This window comes from Carcharhinus amblyrhynchos, chromosome 7 (assembly GCF_965287045.1).
Source record: "Carcharhinus amblyrhynchos chromosome 7, sCarAmb.v2.hapA, whole genome shotgun sequence".
In the NCBI taxonomy this organism is placed as follows: domain Eukaryota; kingdom Metazoa; phylum Chordata; class Chondrichthyes; order Carcharhiniformes; family Carcharhinidae; genus Carcharhinus; species Carcharhinus amblyrhynchos.
Genome location: NC_137330.1, coordinates 96,283,846 through 96,303,752, shown reverse-complemented (window position 1 = coordinate 96,303,752; position 19,907 = coordinate 96,283,846). Strand labels below are relative to the sequence as shown.

General features: G+C 41.3%; 1 protein-coding gene across 1 annotated transcript in view; it reads left to right on the top strand.

Moving 5' to 3' along the window:
* The window catches only part of ascc3 (activating signal cointegrator 1 complex subunit 3), a 522,713-nt gene that overhangs the window by 279,482 nt on the left and 223,324 nt on the right, over positions 1–19,907 (top strand). The window contains exon 15 of the mRNA XM_080192820.1: positions 17,732–17,923. Within this exon, the coding sequence (XP_080048946.1) occupies positions 17,732–17,923 (192 nt within the window). The remainder of the gene's footprint in view (positions 1–17,731; positions 17,924–19,907) is intronic.

Here is a 19,907-nt window from a genome sequence, read left to right as displayed (position 1 = left end):
TATTAGAGTTGTTGGCTCTGACAGTACAGAAGCAGTCATTTGGACCAGCGAGCCAGCACTAACTAATCTATATTAATACCACTTTCCAGCACTTGGCCTATGGCCTTGCATGGTAGTACATTTCAAGCGCTCATCCACATACATTTTAAAGGTTATGAGATTTCCTGCCTCTTCTATCTTCCCAGGCAGTGCATTCCAGACTCCCACCACCCTCTGGATGAAAATAAAATGCCCTCAGATCCGCTCTAAACCTCTTGCCCTCTCATTATTGACCCTTCAGCTAAGGTGAACAGCAGATTCCAATGCACTCTGTCCATATCTTTCATCATCTTATACATCTTGCTCAGATCCCCTCGGTCTCCTCTGTTCTATAGAAAACAACTCAAAAACCATCCAACCTCTCAGCATAGCTCAAATGCTCCTTCCCAGGCAACATCCTGGTGAACCTCCTCTGCACTCTCTCCAGTGCAATCACGTCCTTCCTATAGTGAGGCACCCAGAACTACATACAGTGCTCCAGCTGTGGCCCAATTAAAGTTCCAACGTAACTTCCTTGCTTTTATAATCTCTCCATAATTTATAATCTATGCCATGGCTAATAAATGCAAGTGTCCCAGATGCCTTGTTAACCACCCTATTAACTTGTCCTGCCACCTTCAGGGATCTGGGGGGGAGCATCCCAAGATATCTCTGTTCCTCTGAGCTTCTTAGCATCCTTTCAAGTACATCACCTCATATTTTTCATGGTTAAATTCCAGCTGCCAGTGAACTGTCCATCTGGTTATCTCTTCCTTCCTTCCTTCCTTCACTATTAACCACCCTGCCAATATTTGTGCATCCGCAAACTTATCATATCTCACAGATAAAAGGGACCTAGTAATATCCCACTGGACAGCTGCCTTATCACCACCCTCTGTCTCCTACCACTAAACCAGTTTTGATCCAACTCCTCCCAACAGCACTAGCAAACCCACTTGCACAGGTGTTGGTCCCATTCTGGTTCAGGTGCAGTCTGGCCCGCTTGTACAAGTTCCCGTTTCCCCAGAAACGGTCCCAGTGATCCAGGAATCAAAACACCACCATCACCCTCCCCGCACCCAACTTCCTGCACTAACTCTTGAGCCACGCATTCATCTGCCCTATTCATTTATTTCTGAACTCGCTAGCATGTGGCACCAGGAATAATCCAGAGATGCCCTGCAGCTATTCAGTGATGTCCCTGACCCTGGCTCCAGAGAAGCAACACGCCATCCTGGACTCGTATCTGTGGCCGCAGAAACACCTGTCTGCTCCCCTAACTTATGAATCCACTATCAATATCACTCTCCCTTCCTTCCTTTTTCCTCTCCTGTACAGTCTGGCCACGTGTGGTGCTTGGTTCTGACTGCATCCCCTTAAGGAATCAGCTTCCAAATTGGAAAACTGATTTGAGAACGGGACCCTAGGGGACTCCTGCAATACCTGCTTGTTTCTCTTGGACTGCCTGGTGGACACCCTTTTCTCCAGTCCCTTGAGCTGCGATGTGATCACCTCTGTAAACGTGTTATACCCATAACTCTGTCTTGCAGATGTGTAGTGTTTCCAGCTGCAACTTGAGCTCTGAAACACAGAGTTCAAGCTTCTGCAGCTGGGAGCACTTCCTGCACGTTGTCATCTAGAATGCTGGTAGGATCCATGATTTCCCACATATGACAGATCAAACATTCCACTTGTCCTGACCTGCCATGTCTTAGATGAACTTTGTCTTGCTAATTTTTCGAATTACCTAATTTTAAAAGGTGTTCCTCTTACCTTGACCTAAGGTAAGGAGTCAAGAGAAGGCTATCGGGTAAACCTTTTAGAACTGGGGTGAGGAGAAATTTCTTCACTCAAAAGATGGTGAATCTGTGGAATTCATAACTACAGAAAGTAGTTGAGGCCAAAATGCGTGTGATTTCAAGAAGATGTTAAACATAGCTCTTGGGGTTAAAGGGATCAAGCGAGATGGGGAGGAAAGAAGAATCAGTGAATTTGACGATCAGCCATAATCATAATGAATGGTGGAGCAGGCTCAAATGCCTACACCTGCTTCTAGTTTTTATGTTTCTACCTTGATTTAATGTCCTTATCTAATTATACTTAAGCTTACTTATCCTTGTATTACTTATTATAATTACCAGTGCCAAGTAGAAAATAATTTGTTATTTTCTGAAAAGCTAGAACTCTCACCTTTCCTTAATGTGGCTTTAAATTGGAGAGAAGCAACTCACCCACTAATTACTAATCAGCTCTCACCCTTATAGCCTCTACTCCTGCAGTAGAAAAAGACACACTCTTAAGTTTGTATGCTCTGTCCCTTTTCGCCATATGTAGATTATAAATTCCCTTATTCCTATCTTGCTCTCTGACCTAAGTTTAAGTTAAGTGTATTTCTTAGTGTCACATATAGGCCCACTTTAACAGGCAATGAAGTTACTGTGAAAATCTCCTAGTTGCCTCACTCTGGCCCTGTTTGGGTACACTGAGGGAGAATTTAGAATGGTCAATGCACCTAATCACCACGTCGTATGGACTGTGGGAGGAAACTGGAGCACCTGGAGGAAATCCACGTTGACTTGGGGAAAACGTGCAGACTCCAAGCGGGAATTGAACCCCGGTCCTTGGTGCTATGAGGCAGCAGCACTAACCATGCCACACTTACCTTGTCCTCTCTTTAATTTGTCACATTCCCTTATCCGATCCCATTGCACCTCCACCCTGCCCCTCTTCACTCTTTGATTGAAAGTCCTCTCGGTGGAAGAAAATCCATACTGCAATTTTAAAACAACTACGCCAGTTGTAACTGCATCATGACACGTTTATCAATTCGGCAAATTGTTTTGTCAGTTGGAATATGAGTGATGTTTTCTGTTTTAAGTTGTCCATTATGCAAAAGACTGCAGCTGAATATTTAAATGTAATCACATATCGTGTAACCTGTTAATGAGTGTGAAAGTACAGGAGGCAGATTTTGCACAGAACTGAGACATACAGCAGTCTTTTGACAGTTCATGACAACACTAATGCCTGGACTTTTGCTCCTGGGGACAAGAACACAGAGGCAGGACATTTCTTGGCTCTACCAAACCAACCTGGAAGAAAAGAAGCCCTGCTGATAGGATTTACATTCCAGTGTGCAACATTTTTAAATTCATCAATCTTTTATGACTTGATGAGCATGACTGTCAATTTAGTGCTGAACTATAGTTCGCTTCTACAAGGACTTGAGTTGCAGCTTTTCAGGTGCATTTCACATTGAGACACTCAGTCAGCTGAATAAGGAGATATTTAGTCCATTGTTTAGGGCAAAGCTCAACTTCAGGTAGAGTTGTGTTCCATGCTATTTTGTTAAACAGTGCATTTTAAAAGCTAATTTGAAAAGGAGTAGCAACATCTTGAGTTTTTGGATTTGTTTGCCGTCAAAAGACATCTATATGATTTATGGATTTTAGCCTTTTAACTCATTGCAGTTAATTGTTGTTAATACCGTACTATGTGCAGACTGGCTGCCATTTTTCCTTCACTGCAGTTGTAATTTGAAAACACCTGCAAGTTCCCCTCCATCCTGACTTGGAAGTATACTAACATTCCTTCACTGTCTCTGGGTCAAAATGCTGGAACTTCCTCCCTAACGGCACTGTGGGTGTTCCTACCAAAGCACACAGACTGTCACGGTTCAAGAAGACAACACATCAGCATTTTCTCAAGGGAAATTAGCGATGGGCACTTAATCAGTCTAGCCAGAAATGGCCACATCCTGTGAACAAATATATACTATTTAAAATCTTAGGAATGTTTGAAAGGCTCAATATTCATGCCTTTTTAGTGGTGACTTTTAATATTCTTCCTGGAAAATTATTTAGTTTCAGACATTCATGAGAAGTTCTTGCACTAGACCTTGATTTTGCTGACATTCTGATGGGCAAAATCATTCACAAAAAGAGGATAATATATTTCACAAATGCATCATGTGCTCTGGTAAATGTGTTTCAAAATGTACCAGGTAAAACCATGAATCTCTTTTTTGATTAAAGTTTGAGGTGGCATGGGAACTGAGTGTAATGGTTATCAAATGGTAATATTTCAGATGAAAAGGCAGCATGACCCATTTCCCTTTTCAAAATGCAAATGGATTCTATATGAAAGGGTTCCAAATGGCAACCTTAATGCATTTCATATTCAGTTATATAAGGGCAAAGTAATTGAATAGCTGAGACTTGTTGGCATAGATTGCTGAAGTAATTTGTGCTGTTATATTGATACTTTGCAAAATTGTTTTTAATAAATGGAAATGTGCTATCTGTACTAAATTGTGATGAACTTTGAGTTCAGCCCTACTTGGAATTATCATTCTCTGTTGAAAGTAATTTGAAACTTGCTGTAACAGTTTTGGTTGTTTTGATGCCATCCTGTATTTCAACAGACTTAACAGTCATTCCCAGTGGCAAATGTGATGAATTCACGTTCTTCATATGCATCCTTCAGTTGCCAAGAAGACATCTCAGGAATTTGGACATGGAGTTCAGAAAGCATATCAAGATTTTATGCGAGGTTTTCTGATCTCGATCTTCAAATTCCTGCAGATGAAGCTTTGTACCAGGAGTGCAAACACAAAAATGTACCTGCATAAGTGTACCTTTTCCCACTTCTTTAAAAGCAGGACCTATTCTTAAGCTTTGCAAAGCAGACCCAATTTGTGCTTTTCAGTAATTTGTTTATTGATTTAATGTATTCCTGCTCCTGCGTGACTGAGGTCTCTTCAAAGTGTCGGATGATTGCGAACTAAGTCAATTGCTATTGTGATTTGCAGGTAAGTAACATTGAAGTAATAATAGTGGCTTCCAGTTAGATTCAAAACCCTGCTAAGTGATAGAAGTTGTTACAGTGTTGCAAGAAATTTATACCAGTTTTGTCCCTAAGCGATAATCTTTGCTTTTATGGAATTATACAACACAGAATGAGACTCTGGCCCGTCAAGACTTTTCCTCCCAGATTCCTGCTAAGCTCCATTCTACATGTCTGCTGTCCTCCCTACATTCTAAACAGTATTACTACATCATTTCCTGGGAACTTAAATCAGAACTTAGTGCTTCCATCAATTTTTTTCCTCAGCTCCATGATTTCATGTCATTAAAAGCCAAGTTTTGCAAGATATCATAATCCTCCCATATATAATATGTAATGAGAACAGAAAACACTGGATAAAGTCAGCAGACCTGGCAGCATCTGAGGAGAGAGAAAAAATATATTGCATTTATTAATCCATCAACTAAAAACTAAAATTCCACAAGTCATGAGAAATAAGAATATGTCACTTATAATTGAAGTAATGTAAATGTACCACAAGATGGTGCCATGGAACTTTTTCACGTACAGTAGAAATTTTTGCAAGCATGAGGGCAAATGTTGCACAATTCTCAAGTTTATGCATTACCTGAATATTATACTGGTATACTGCTTCCTGCTGTAAATGGTCATAGTAGTTTTATTTTAAAAAATTCACTGAAACATCCACAATTCCAAAGATTTGTAGGTTAGGTGGATTAGCCATGGTGAATGTGCAGCATTATAGGCGGAGGGGACGGTCTAGGCTGAATGTTCTTTCAGAGAGTTGTTGCAGACTGAAATGGGCCGCACGGCTTCTTTCTGCATTGTAGGGATTCTATGAATGTACACATCATACCGGAGTTAGCACAATTTTAAAAGATATCCAGTCTTCCCACGCAGCAAAGTAATTTGAACTCAGAATTCTCAGAATCGTATATATTAGAATCATAGAATAGTATTGCACAGAAGGAGATCATTCAGCTCATCAAGTCTGTCCTAGTCCTATTGCCTAACTTTTCCCCGTATGCCTGATTTTAATAAATTTCAAATATTTACTCAGTTCCCTTTCAAAATACACTATTGAATCTGTTTCCATCATCCTTTCCAGCCATCCATTTTAAATTTTAATTTATGTAATGTCACCCCCAGTTCTTGGGCAGAAAATGACCTTTGCCTACCAATACTTCAACCATTGAAAACAAGTTGTCTTTATTTGCTCAGATTAAATCCTTCATGATATTAAGCACCTCTTCCTCCAAGCTTTCATTCCCTAAGGAGAACAATCCCAGCCTCTCCAGCCTATTGAGATTTCCAATCCCTCATCCAGGAAATCATTCTATTAAGTCTCTTCTATAATCTTCTCTATAATCGTTGTGTCATCTGTAAAGTGTGGTTTCAAAGTTTATTTATTAGTGTCACAAGTATGCTTACATTAACATTGCACACTCCAGCATCTATTCTGAGGGAGAATTTAGCGTAGTCATAGCACTTAACCAGAATGTCTTTTGGACTGAGGGAGGAAACCAGAGGAAACGCACGAAGACATGAGAAGAATATGCAGACATCACACAAACCATGACCCAAGCCAGGAATCAAGCTGAGGTCCCTGGCGCTGTGAGGCAGTAGTGCTAACTACTGTATCACCGTTCTTCCCCTGTGCCACCGTCTACCTCAGAAACTAGTGTTTTATATTGGATCAACGTAATGTCTTGACTTCTGAACTCAGTACCTCTGTATAAAGTCCAGGAATCCACATGTTTTATTAATTACTTTGCTTACTTGTTTTGCTAACTTTGGAGATTTGTGCACCAACACTTAGAGATCTTGCTGTTCTTGAAGGCCTTTAAAGTTGCACCATTTAGATTTTGGCGTTTCAAAAGATCGCCCGTCATTCTTCTAAATTCTGTTCAGTACAGACCCAGCCAATGCAACCCATTCTCATAACAAAAAAGCTCTCCACACCTGGGAGCAACCTAACAAACCTTCTCAGACCAATTCCAATGCCAGTATATAATTCCTTTAATAAGAGAACCAGGTGTGCTCTAACTAGTGCATTGTATTGTTTTCGTAAGGCTTCCCTATTTTCTCTGAAATGAAGGTCATTTGCCTTCCCTGTTAGTTGCTGAATTTGTGATTTATGCACGAGGAGCCCCAAATTGCTTTGTGCTACAGTTTTCTGCCGTCTTTCTCAATTTAAATGAAGTAGTGTCTTTATTCTTCCTATCAAGGTGTATAACCTTACATTTTCCTACTTTATATGCCACCTGCCATGTTTTTGCCCACTCATTTATCCTGTGTATATCCCTTTGTAGATTCTTTGGGTGGGATTCTCCGATCTCACCCGTACCTGCCCATCTGCAATGGCACCGAAAAATCCCGGCTGCAAACGAGGATGGAGGTTTTCAGTATTTGTATCATCCTCACCATTCGCATTCCCATCTATTATTATCTATAATTAAAAGTAATTGAGACAACTTGTATTTTGTAAAGATCACGAAGTGCTACCTGAATGTGTCTTTTTCAACCTTTTTAGTTCTTAAATGTCTAAGTGTGGAATAAATTGTGTGCTTTATTCAGTTACACAGGTTGAATGGCTTTCCTCTATGACATAAATGACTCTGACATTTTGGGGCAGTCTAACTTGAAAGTGTTTGCTATTTTGTCTACTTATTTCTAGAGTTTTCTTCTTCTGTAGTGTTTTCGTTCTTTCCATTTGATACTGGCGGAGAATGTCAGAGCTGAACTATGTTCAAATGTAACAGTAATCGAGGACAAAAAGGTGAAAATAAATGTGATAACAAAAATAAGAAAGAAGATTCTGTTACTAGCCATATATTTATATGAAATGTATCCAAGATCAGCAATTCACATGGACCAAGTGGTGAAAATAGTGGTGAGCATTGTATAATGTGGTTCTTGTGACTAAGATGCAAGGTGCTGGAATTAAGAAACACAGTGCTTGATATGCAGCATTGTTAATTCCAAATCAGAATGTTAGAACATTTCTGGTGAAGGAGGGTTAATTTTTACAATGGATACATGAACCCCACCAAAGGTGACAGACTTTGACATATGACAGTGAATGATTATGATTGAAGGACACCAAAATTGTCATGGATCAGCATTTTTTAATGTCCTTTCTTCAATACTGTTGACAATCTCACTGTTGATTTCCAATATGCCTTTCGGGCAGCTGATACCAAAATGATTTAACCAGAATGCAGAGAATGTATCTGCCACCTTATTGGGTGCATGTGTATTTGCAGAATAGAAACGTACAGCAGAAGCTTTGATTTGTGCTAATGTTTCATTGGATATGCATGGAGGTTTCGCTAAAGAATATTGTAAATGGTTGCTCTTTGGACACATGAGAAAGGCCAACTTTTCAATGTTTTGTGAAACATCAGAAAAGAGTAAGGTAGCTATTCTCAGAATCCTGGCCAGAGATATATTGAAGGACATCATTTTGAAATCGATTGTCGTCTGGATTGCCCTGTGTGTACACCTGAAGAAGAAAATGCATAGAAGAGATACCAACATAATTTGCTTTGCTTATTGTTTTTGAAGAGCAAATTACTTTCATTTCATTCATAATTTTAAGTGCAATTTTACTAAAAAGGAATGTATTGCTACTTGCATCATTGGATCGTCAGAGTAAAGCCACAATGTCTAAACATGGATAAGTAGCTCCATTTTCACAACTGATTGGGAATATAAGTTACCTTAGTTGTCGCAAATATTTCCACATGTAGTTTCACAGGCGAGCATAAGACTAATAGTGCCCTCCACATGCTTCTTCTAACTATACTGTCGGAGGACGCTATTAAATTCTGTCTGTCCCCTCTGTGGATGTAAAATATCCCATGGTACCACATCAAAAAAGAGTAAGGTAGCTATTCTCAGAATCCTGGCCAATATATATTCCTCAGTCAAAATCACAGAGGCAAATTGTCTGTTATTATCACAGTGCTGTTTGTGGGGGCTTGTTGTGGGCAGATTAGCTGCCACATTTATTGTAAGAAGCGGCACTTCAAGATGTACTTCATTGGTAGCAAAGCAATTTGAGGTGTCAGGTGGTCATGAAAAGCACTGTATGAATTACATCTTTATTTTTTTCTCTTGTTATGAAAAGAATTGCTGCTTCATGTTCAGTGGATGGAAATGTCAGGTTCTGCCAACAATGGGAATCGTGTTGGGTGGAACCGCAAATTTTGTAATGAGGCCAAAAGTCAAATAGCCATTAGCAGGAAAACAAGTTGCAATCTTACCTTCAGCACTTCCATGGCGGGTCACCTTTCCCACTGGTAAATGTCAGGATCACCATTTGCCAGCCATGGATGCTCACTAATGGAGCTACAGACAGGAACCTTGTTCCACTGTACAATCTTCTGCCCCATCAACAGGAAATCAGACCTTTCTTTTTTGCTATTTGCAAATGTAGATGCACCCATTTTCACATACCTGCCCCCAGACCCTGACTTCACCATTTGCACTACTTTCTCATAGATGCTGGCAGTGTATCACGCAGCAGATAGCACGCACACAAAGGAAGCAGGGAGATTGGAATACACTAAGCAGTTGGTTGTTAGGAGGCAAGGTCCAATTGAGGAGGGGGTGGTCTGGTGAAGGGAGACTCAAAGATGGAAGTTGAATTCTGGACAAGATAAACTTCAAAAAGGGAGAGCATCCAGGTTTCTTTTAAGTATGGCACCTCGGCTCGATGGCAGATTGGCTGACCTGCTGCCCGAGATGCCATGGGATTCAACGTGGATCTAGTGGCTACATAACTAGGAGATAATGAGGAGGAACCTGGGTGTCCTTGTACATGAATCACAACAGGCTAGTTTGCAGGTACAGCAAGCAATTAGGAAAGCTAATAGAATGTTATTGTTTATCTTAAGGAGAATTGAAGAAAAAAGTAGGGAGGCTATGCTTCAGTTATATGGGGCATTGATGAGAGCACATCTGGAAGACTGTGTACAGTACTGGTCGTCTTATTTAAGGAATGATTTAAATGCATTAGAAGCAGTTCAGAGAAAGTTTACTTGGCCCTCATATCTGGACTGGGCAGGTTGTCTTATGAGAAAAAGTTGGACAGGCTAAAAACTTGAATCCCTTGGAATTTAGAGAAGTAAGAGGCAGCTGAATTGAAACAAATGGGATCATGAGGGGGACTTGATAAAAATCAGTGTGGAGCGGATGTTTCCTCTTGTGGGAGAATGTAGTGCTAGGGGCCACTATTTAAATATAAGGGGGTCGCCCATAAAGGACAGGGATGTGGAGACATATTTTCTCTCTCAGGGTTGTGAGTCTTTAGAATCCTGTTCCTCAAAAGGCAGTGGAAGTAGAGTCTTTGAATATTTTTGAATGTTTTTAAGGCAGAACTAGATAGATTCTTGATAAGTAAGGGGTTGAAAGGTTATTGGGGGTAAGTGTGAGGGTGGAGTTAAGGTTACAATCAGACCATTGAATGGCCGAGCAGGCTTGAAGCACTGAGTGACCTACTCCTGGTCCTAATTCGCCTGTTTGTGTAGATAGCTGAATGTTGCACTGTTTGGTAGGTTTACCCACTACACCCTTTAACCAGGAATCTTTCCAACTTCCCACCCCATTAAGGGACATAGTCCTGTAGTGCAAAATTCCACCAAAACTACCTGCAATTCAGTGTTTCATTTTATGTGATGTGTTTTAAGGTGTCTGGGAATCTAGCAAGGCACTACCATATCATATGAAGTTTTTCTTTCACATGTGAAGTTCCTTTGCAGATGTACAGCATTACAGCTACTTGTAGTTTGCAGTGTTAGTGTTTTAAATTACTGAAACATCTGCGAAACTTTGGTAATGTAACATAGAAAATTAAAGTTGGTAAAGTCCCAAAGGACCATCAACTGCTCTTTCTCCCTTTTTGAGAGAGAGAACTCACTGCTGGTGATTTAACCTGAGGGTCACCTCACCTCAGGTGAGGGAATGGTTGAGAAGGGTGACCTCAGCCAGTACAGGAATGAACCTGCGATGTTGGTGTCACTCCACATTGCGAACCAGCTGTCCAGCCAACTTAGCTAACAGATCCCCAGTATAACATAGAATAGCATGGAAAAAAACCCAGAAAATATTGGAAAATCTCAGCAGGTCTGACAACACCTGTGGAGAGAGAATAGATCTGATGTGGATATGCCGGCGTTGGACTGGGGTAAACACAGTAAAAGGTCTGACAACACCAGGTTTAAGTCCAACAGATTTATTTGATAGTAAACTCACTAGCTTTCGGGTTAGCCCCTTCGTCAGGTGAATGGAGAGTTCTGGCCTCAGACAGAGCATATAAAGCACAGACAGTTTACAGGTTACTGATTAGAATGCGAATCTTTACACCTAACCTGCTGTTCAAGTCTTAAAGTGGCTGACAGTGTGAGTGGAAGGAGCACTGATCACAGGTTAAAGAGATGTGTATTGTCTCCAGACAGTACAGTAAGGTGAGGTTTTGCAAACCCAGGCAAGTCAAGGGGGTTACAGATAATGCGACATGAACCCAAGATCCTTGTTGAGACCGTCCTCATGTGTCCGGAACTTGGCTATCAGTCTCTGCTCAGCGACTCTGCGCTGTCGTGTGTCATGAAGGCCGCCTTGGAGAACGCTTACCCGAAGGTCAGAAGCTGAATGCCAGTGACCACTGAAGTGTTCGCCAACAGGAAGGGAACAGTCTTGCCTGGTGATTGTCAAGCGATGTTCATTCATCCGTTGTCGTAGCGTCTGCATGGTCTCCCCAATGTACCACGCTTCGGGACATCCTTTCTTGCAACGTATCAGGTAGACGATGTTGGCCGAGTTGCAAGAGTATTTACCGTGTAGCTGGTGGATGGTATTCTCACATGTGATGATGTCATCCGTGTCGATGACCCGGCATGTCTTGCAGAGGTTGCTGTGGCAGGGTTGTGTGGTATTGTGGTCACTGTTCTCCTGAAGGCTGGGTAGTTTGCTGCGAACAATGGTCTGTTTGAGGTTGAGTGGTTGTCTGAAAGCAAGAAGTGGGGGCGTGGGGATGGCCCTGGCGAGATGTTCATCTTCGTCAATGATATGTTGAGGACTCTGGAGAAGATGTCGTAGCTTCTCCGCTCCAGGGAAGTACTGGACGACGAAGGGTACTCTGTCCACCGTGTCCCGTGTTTGTCTTCTGAGGAGATCGGTGTGGTTTTTTACTGTGGCGCATCGGAACTGTCGATCTATGAGTCGAGTGCCATATCCTGTTCTTACAAGGGCATCTTTCAGCGTCTGGAGGTGTCTGTCATGATCTTCCTCATCTGAGCAGATCCTGTGTATACGGAGGGCTTGTCTGTAGGGGATGGCTTCTTTACCATGTTTAGGGTGGAAGCTGGAGAAGTGGAGTATTGCGAGATTGTCTGTGGGCTTGCAGTACAGTGAGGTGCTGAGGTGACCGTCCTTGATGGAGATGCGTGTGTCCAAGAATGCAGCTGATTCTGGGGAATAGTCCATGGTGAGTCTGATGGTGGGATGGAACTTGTTGATGTCCTCATATAGTTGTTTCAGTGATTGTTCTCCATGAGGCCAAAGGAAGAAAATGTCATTGATGTATCTAATGTATAGCATCGGTTGAAGATTCTGTGCGGTGAAGAAGTCTTGTTCAAACCTGTGCGTGAAGATGTTGGCATATTGTGGTGCGAATTTGGTCCCCATGACTGTTCTGTGTGTCTGGATGAAAAACTGGTTGTTGAAGGTGAAGACATTGTGGTCCAGGATAAAGCAGATGAGTTGTAAAATTGCATCTGGAAACTGGCAGTTGTCAGCATTGAGTACTGAGGCAGTCACAGCAATGTCATCATTGTGGGGGATGTTGGTGTAGAGCGCCGAGACATCCATTGTGACGAGGAGTGTCCCTGGTTCAACTGCTCCATGTGTGCTGAGTTTCTGTAGGAAGTCCGTAGTGTCGCAACAAAAGCTGGGGGTTTTTTGTACAATGGGTTTCAGGATGCCCTCAACGTAGCCGGAGAGGTTTCAACATATCATTGATGAAGATGAATATCTCGCCAGGGCCATCCCCAGACCCCCACTTCTTGCTTTCAGACAACCACTCAACCTCAAACAGACCATTGTTCACAGCAAACTACCCAGCCTTCAGGAGAACAGTGACCACAATACCACACAACCCTGCCACAGCAACCTCTGCAAGACATGCTGGGTCATCGACACAGATGACGTCATCACACGTGAGAATACCATCCACCAGCTACACAGTAAATACTCTTGCAACTCGGCCAACGTTGTCTACCTGATACGTTGCAAGAAAGGATGTCCTGAAGCGTGGTACATTGGGGAGACCATGCAGACGCTACGACAACGGATGACTGAACATCACCCGACAATCACCAGGCAAGACTGTTCCCTTCCTGTTGGCGAACACTTCAGTGGTCACGGGCATTCAGCCTCTGACCTTCGGGTAAGCGTTCTCCAAGGCGGCCTTCACGACACACGACAGCGCAGAGTCGCTAAGCAGAGACTGATAGCCAAGTTCCGGACACACGAGGACGGTCTCAACAAGGATCTTGGGTTCATGTCACACTATCTGTAACCCCCATGACTTGCCTGGGTTTGCAAAACCTCACCTACTGTACTGTCTGGAGACAACACACATCTCTTTAACCTGTGATCAGTGCTCCTTCCACTCACATTGTCAGCCACTTTAAGACTTGAACAGCAGGTTAGGTGTAAAGATTTGCATTCTAATCAGTAACTGTCTGTGCTTTATATGCTCTGTCTGAGGCCAGAACTCTCCATTCACCTGACGAAGGGGCTAACCCAAAAGCTAGTGAGTGTACTATCAAATAAATCTGTTGGACTTAAACCTGGTGTTGTCAGACTTTTTACTGAGAGAGAATAGAGCCAACGTTTCAAGTCTGGGTGATTATTCATGTATTCTTGGGGTTTTTTTTCACTAAATTGTAACTTCATAAAGGATGAAAGAAAAGGGTTTGATTCTTGAAAGAGTATATTTTTAAACAGGCTGTTTATTATTCCCCCCTACCAGCACCCCACCAAATTGTGGTGCCCAACACAAAGCAACAAGTATAATATTGTAATCTAATCTCATTGATTTTTATAAGTCACTAAAATAATGCTGAAGAAAATGCTGCCATGAGATTGGTCGTGGATATGCATTATTCATATAATAGTTGTAAATAGTTGAAAAGTTGCTAATGCTATATGTTTAGCACATGATTAGATTGTCAAAGTACTTGTGTGCCAGTCTTTTATATGTTAATTAAATTGCCAAAAGTTATCTGGTCCTACAGTAAATGTACAGCCAGATTTAAAGTGAGAATATATGTATAAAAGAAGGGTAAATTTAGCATGTGAACTGATCAGTTACGTTTCTGTTAAAAGAAAACTTGTTATGTAATAAGCTATTAAAACAGATATGCCAAACAGGTTAGCTAACACTTTTGCGCTTGACCCTTGCATGTCTTTCAAGTTATATTTTTGTTTGAATTTTAGGGGATTTTTTGAACATACAATCACATACAGTAACAATTGACCTGCAACATGTTACTATAATTGACAATTCGACTGAGTTTAGTGAACATTGAATGTTTAGCCACCTCAATTCTGAGAAGGTATTGTAGTTTTAAATTCAGTCCAACTCAAACGCTGCCTAGAAAAATCAAGTACAGTTGGAAAGCGATCACTATGAAATTAGTTATGGTGTCGAGATGTCCACCAGTTTTTGCGCCTGTTATTTTCCACAGATATCTGTCACAGTGATATGTCGTGTTAGTTACGAAATTAAAGGTGCATAAGACACTATCAGTAAATGAATGTATTGTGATGGATGTGCTTGGCTGAGGAGCTAATGGTGCGAAGCTGCCACCTGTGGGATTATGACAGAATGCCTCTAAATCAGAATACCACCTAAAATTTACTGTGCTAAATATTTGAGAATAAATGCACAGATGTAGCCTGATACTCCATTATCAGCATTTATCACATATCCGTTTCTTTCAAAATGGACACCTGAAAATAAGTATTTGATGGACATTTGTGTCTAAGTAATAAAACGGAAACAGTGGAGTAAGTCATCCACTGTGATAAATGCTTGTAAATACACTGTATAAAAAAGTAGACTGCATTGGGATATCTTTGAACATGTATAATTTTTGAAATGATGCTTGAAACTTGAACATTTGATGTGCTTAGTTTAATTTTGCAAGATGTAAATTTTAAATTTAATTGTCTCTATGATATTTTCTACCTCTTCTTTTCATATGAATGTTCATACCCTTTACCAAAATAATTTTGATGCCATGTATGCTAATGAGAATAATGATGCATAGCATCTAGACTAAAATGTGTAATCTATTTTATGAACCAAGGTCCATTGATGCATTGCCTGTAGCTTGTAACACTAAACATTGCAATGTATTATTTTCATTTTCAGTAAGAAATATTACGGTGGCAGTAAACTACTTAATAAGATCATAAATAACAAACAGGAGCAGTAGAGTAGGCCTTTGGCCTATCCAGCCTGTTCCACCATAAGTCATGGCTGATCTGATTGTGGTCTGACCTCCACTTTTCTGCCTTTCCCCCATAACCCGTGATTCTCATAAAGGTCAAAAATCTGTCTCAACTGTGAATATAATCAATGACCCAGCTTCCGCAGTTTCTGTGCAAGTGACTTCCAAAGACCAATGTTCAGCAAGTAACATTTGCAACACACGACTACCAAACAATCACCATCTCCAACATGAGAGAATCCAATCATCTCTCCCTTGACATTCAAAGCTGAAACCCCCATCCTCACCCCAGTATAAACATGCTGGTGGGGATACACCACTGAACAAGAATGAACTGGACCAGCTTTACAAATACTGAAATACTGTGGCTACAAGGGTAGGTCAGATGCTGGAAGTACTGAGGCAAGTGACTCACCTCCTGACACCCAAAGCCAGTCATCATCTACAAAGCAAATGTCAGGAATATGATGAAATACTCTCCGTTTGCCTGGAATAGTGTGACTCCCGAATGCTAAAGAAGCTTGACACCACCTAGGACAGAGCAATCCATTTCATTAGCATCCTATCCATCACATTCAACATTCATTACCTCCATTACCAACACTTAATGGCAGCAGTGTATACTATCTACAAGATGCACAATAGTCACTTGCCATGCCTCCTTCAGCAGTTCTCTGCAAACCCATGATCTCTACCACCCAGATAGACAAGGACAGTAGACACATGGGAACACCACCATTTACAAATTCCCCTACAAGCTACAAGCCACAAGCCACCCTGACTTAGAAATAAATTGTCATTCCTTCATGGATGGTGGGTCAAAATTATGCAATTCCCTGCCTAATTGCACAGTGAGTGCGCCACATGGACTGCAGTGGTTCAAGAAGGCACCTTACCACCAGCTTCTCAAGGGCATATGGGGATTGATAACACATGCCAGTTACATCCAAATCCCACGGAAGTATTAAATAGGAGATCCTGTGAGAAAAGAAATTCCTCCTCATCTCCATCATATTTTTAGACTGTGTCCCTTTGACAAGTTGAGTGAATAGGCAGATGCAGCACAACTTGGATAAATGTGAGGTTATCCACTTTGATAGCAAAACAGGAAGGCAGAATATGATCTGAAAGCTTATAAATTGAGAGTGGGGAGTGTGCAATGTCAAGTGGGGGGTCCTTGTACACTAGTCACTGAAGATAAGCATGCAGGTGCAGTAGGCAGTTGACGAACGCAAATAGTATGTTGGCCTTTCATAGTGATTGGATTCAAGGGCAGGAGCGAGATGCCTCACTGCAATTATACAGGGCCTTGGTGAGACCACACCTGAAATATTGGGTGCAATTTTGGGCTCCTCATCTGAGGAAGGATATTCCTGCTACAGAGGAAGTGCAGCGAAGGTTTACCAGATTGGTTCTTGGGATGGTGGGACTGTCATATAAGGAGAGATTGAGACGTTTAGGATTATATTTGCTGAAATTTAGAAGACTGAGAGTGGATCTCATAGAAACATTTAAAATTCTAACATGACTAGGCCGGGTAAATTCAGGAAGGGTGTTCCTGATGACAGGGGATCCACAATCAGGGGCTACTGTCTAAGGATACGGGGTAAATCTTTTAGGACTGAGACAAGGAGAAATTTCTTCACCCAGTGAGGATGAATCTGTGGCATTCATAACCATAGAAAGCTGTTGAGGCCAAAACATTGTATGTTTTCAATAAGGAGTTAAATATAGCTCTCAGGTTAAAAGGATCAAAGGATGCGGAAGAAAGCGGGAATAGGTTACTGAGTTCAACGTTCAGCCATGATCAAAATGGGCAGCTTGAAGGACCAATTTGCTTCTATTTTTTATGTTTCTAGTTTTAGATTCCCCATGAGTGAAATGTGCTCTCAGCATCAAGCCCCCTCAGAATCATATATGTTTCAATAAGATCACATCTCATTCTTCTAAACTCCAATAACTCCTCTAAACTTCCAGTATAATTTGCTCAACCTTTCCTCATAAGGCATCTCCTTCATCCCAGGAATCAGCCTGGAGAACCTAAGGGGAACAAACCACTCAGTACTCTTAGTGTGAACTCCCCCAGTGCCCTGCACAGCTTTAGCAAGACTTCACTAATTTTATACTGCTTACAATAAAGCCCTTCAAATAAAAGCAAATCACTGTGGATGTTAGAAATCTGAAATAAAAAAGCAAAAGTGTTGAAAATACACAGAGGGTCTGGCAGCACCCATAGAAAGAGAAACAGAGTTAGCATTTTGAATCTAATGTTTGTTTTTCAAATGATTAATAGTTAAAAGTCAGTTGTATTCAAGGCTAAAACTGGAAAAGTACTGAACCAATTCTTTTTGGTAAATCCTCAGGTTCAGAAATCCCGGAACAAACAGCTACGCGAGTTGTTTCCAGATGGATTTGGTATTCACCATGCAGGAATGTTACGTCAGGACCGGAATTTGGTTGAAAACTGCTTTTCACGTGGACACATAAAGGTGTTGGTCTGCACAGCTACCTTGGCCTGGGGTGTCAATCTTCCTGCACATGCTGTCATCATCAAGGTAAAGTCAATGAAAACCCCAATCTCCGTCTGATTTTATTGAAATGTTTTCATTCACATTGACTAAGCCAAATTTCTATTTTTTTTATCTCAAATGTAATAGCCTCTTTCCATTGTTCAGTGGAAAATTCTTAATGATGGTCAGACAAGGAGGTAAAGGTGCAGAAGTTTTGGTAGAGCCAGCTAGGATATTTGCTGAAAGTTTATGTTCATCCTCACCTAGTGATGAACTGGCAAATAGCCAATGCAGCACCAATTATGGAATAGAGTATAGTGGCACAGTAATAAAGGTGGGTATCATGAACATGGATATCATCAATCCATTAGCATAAATCTGCACGTGAAATCTTTAATGAATTATTGCAATCAAATAGTGCAAGATATCAATCACTTTTGTTACAGGAATAGGAAATCCAAGGGTGTGCAGGTTAAGCCATTCTAAATTGCCCCTTAGTGTCCCAAGATGTGTAGGTTAGATGGATTAGCCATGGTAAATATATCGATTTAGGGGGGATAGAGTGGGGAGAGAGCCAGTGCAGACTTGATGGGCCAAGTGGCTCAGCAGGGATTGTATGATTCTATGAATACGGCCAATTCAGCTTCAAGGTGCAAATGCAATATTCTGTATAAATAAATCCCTTTATGATAATCACATGCTCGGCTGCAGTTATTCCTCTCTCCTGCAAAGTTTAACAAACTTTACATGGTAAACGCTCCTGGATAAATTACTAATTCATCACTTAGGCTTCAAAATTCTATATTTCTTTGTGTTTTTGACCTAGCTGTAAATCATGTGGAAACTCCCAAGTTGAAGTAAACTTAGATTTTAAATATTCAGACCTTTGGTTCAAAGACATAACTTAGGAAGGAGATCAGTGGAACTATTAAAAATCCAGAAGCCATTTTGACAACTTTAAAGAAATCCCCGGTTATTTCAAGTCTGAGCTTGCCTTGTGATTGGAAGATTGAGAAAGGTGTGCCAGCGAAGATAACAGAGGAGATGTAGCCTGCCTGATGATTGTGTTTTCAGGTTGGAGCTTGCACAGGTAAAAGAGCCAGATGTTCACACCCGCTTGGCCCTGATAATGGTCCTGAAGGCTGGTGATAATCTAGCATAGTCTGGCTGCCAATGGTCAGAAAATGTTGAAGGTTTCAGGTTAGTTGGTTATGGTGGCCCATGGCTGCACAGAAACCAGTGATCTGAACAGTTTGTACTCTGGTCTTGGCTGTCTGTGGTTTGTGGAGACAGGATCTGCTTTACTGTGATGTTATAGGTAACCCAGCAGCTGGAATAAAGAGGGAAGGTAGTAATTCCCAACATGACCTGTCAGAATCATTGAATTTCACAGCACAATCATCCTGTACCTGTTCTCAGAGAGAGAAATACTTCCATTTCTCTGTCCTTTTTCTGTATACACTTTTGCAAATTTTCTTTTCAACCATTTATTACACTCCAGTGAAGACGTAACAGACATTCCACAGTTTCTGGTAGTACATTCCATATTGTAACTCTTGGACATTGCCAGCCAGGCCAGTACTTTTGTCTTTCACTGATTGCCCTTTCGAAGGTGGTGGTGAACCATGTTTTTAAAATGCTCCAGTCCATGTGGTGTTAGGGTTGGAGTTCCAGAATTCTGACCCAATCGCAATGAAGGAACGATCAAGATGATATATAGCCTGGAGGGAAGCTTGGAACTGTGGTGCTCCCATGCATCTGCAGCCTTTCTCAGGTCATGAATTTGGAAGCAGGTTTGGCAAGTTGTTGCAGTGCATTTTGCTGTTGGTACACTCTGCTGCCCTTTGCAGAGAGAATGAATATTAAAGGTGGTGGATGGGGTTCCAATCAAGCGGGCTGCTTTGTCCTGGATGGTATCATGCTTCAAAGTTTTGTTGAGCAATTATCCAGGCTAATTAGAAGTATTCTATCATAGTTCTGATTTATTCTATGTTGATGGCTTTGAGTTAGGAGATGAGTTACTCGCCTC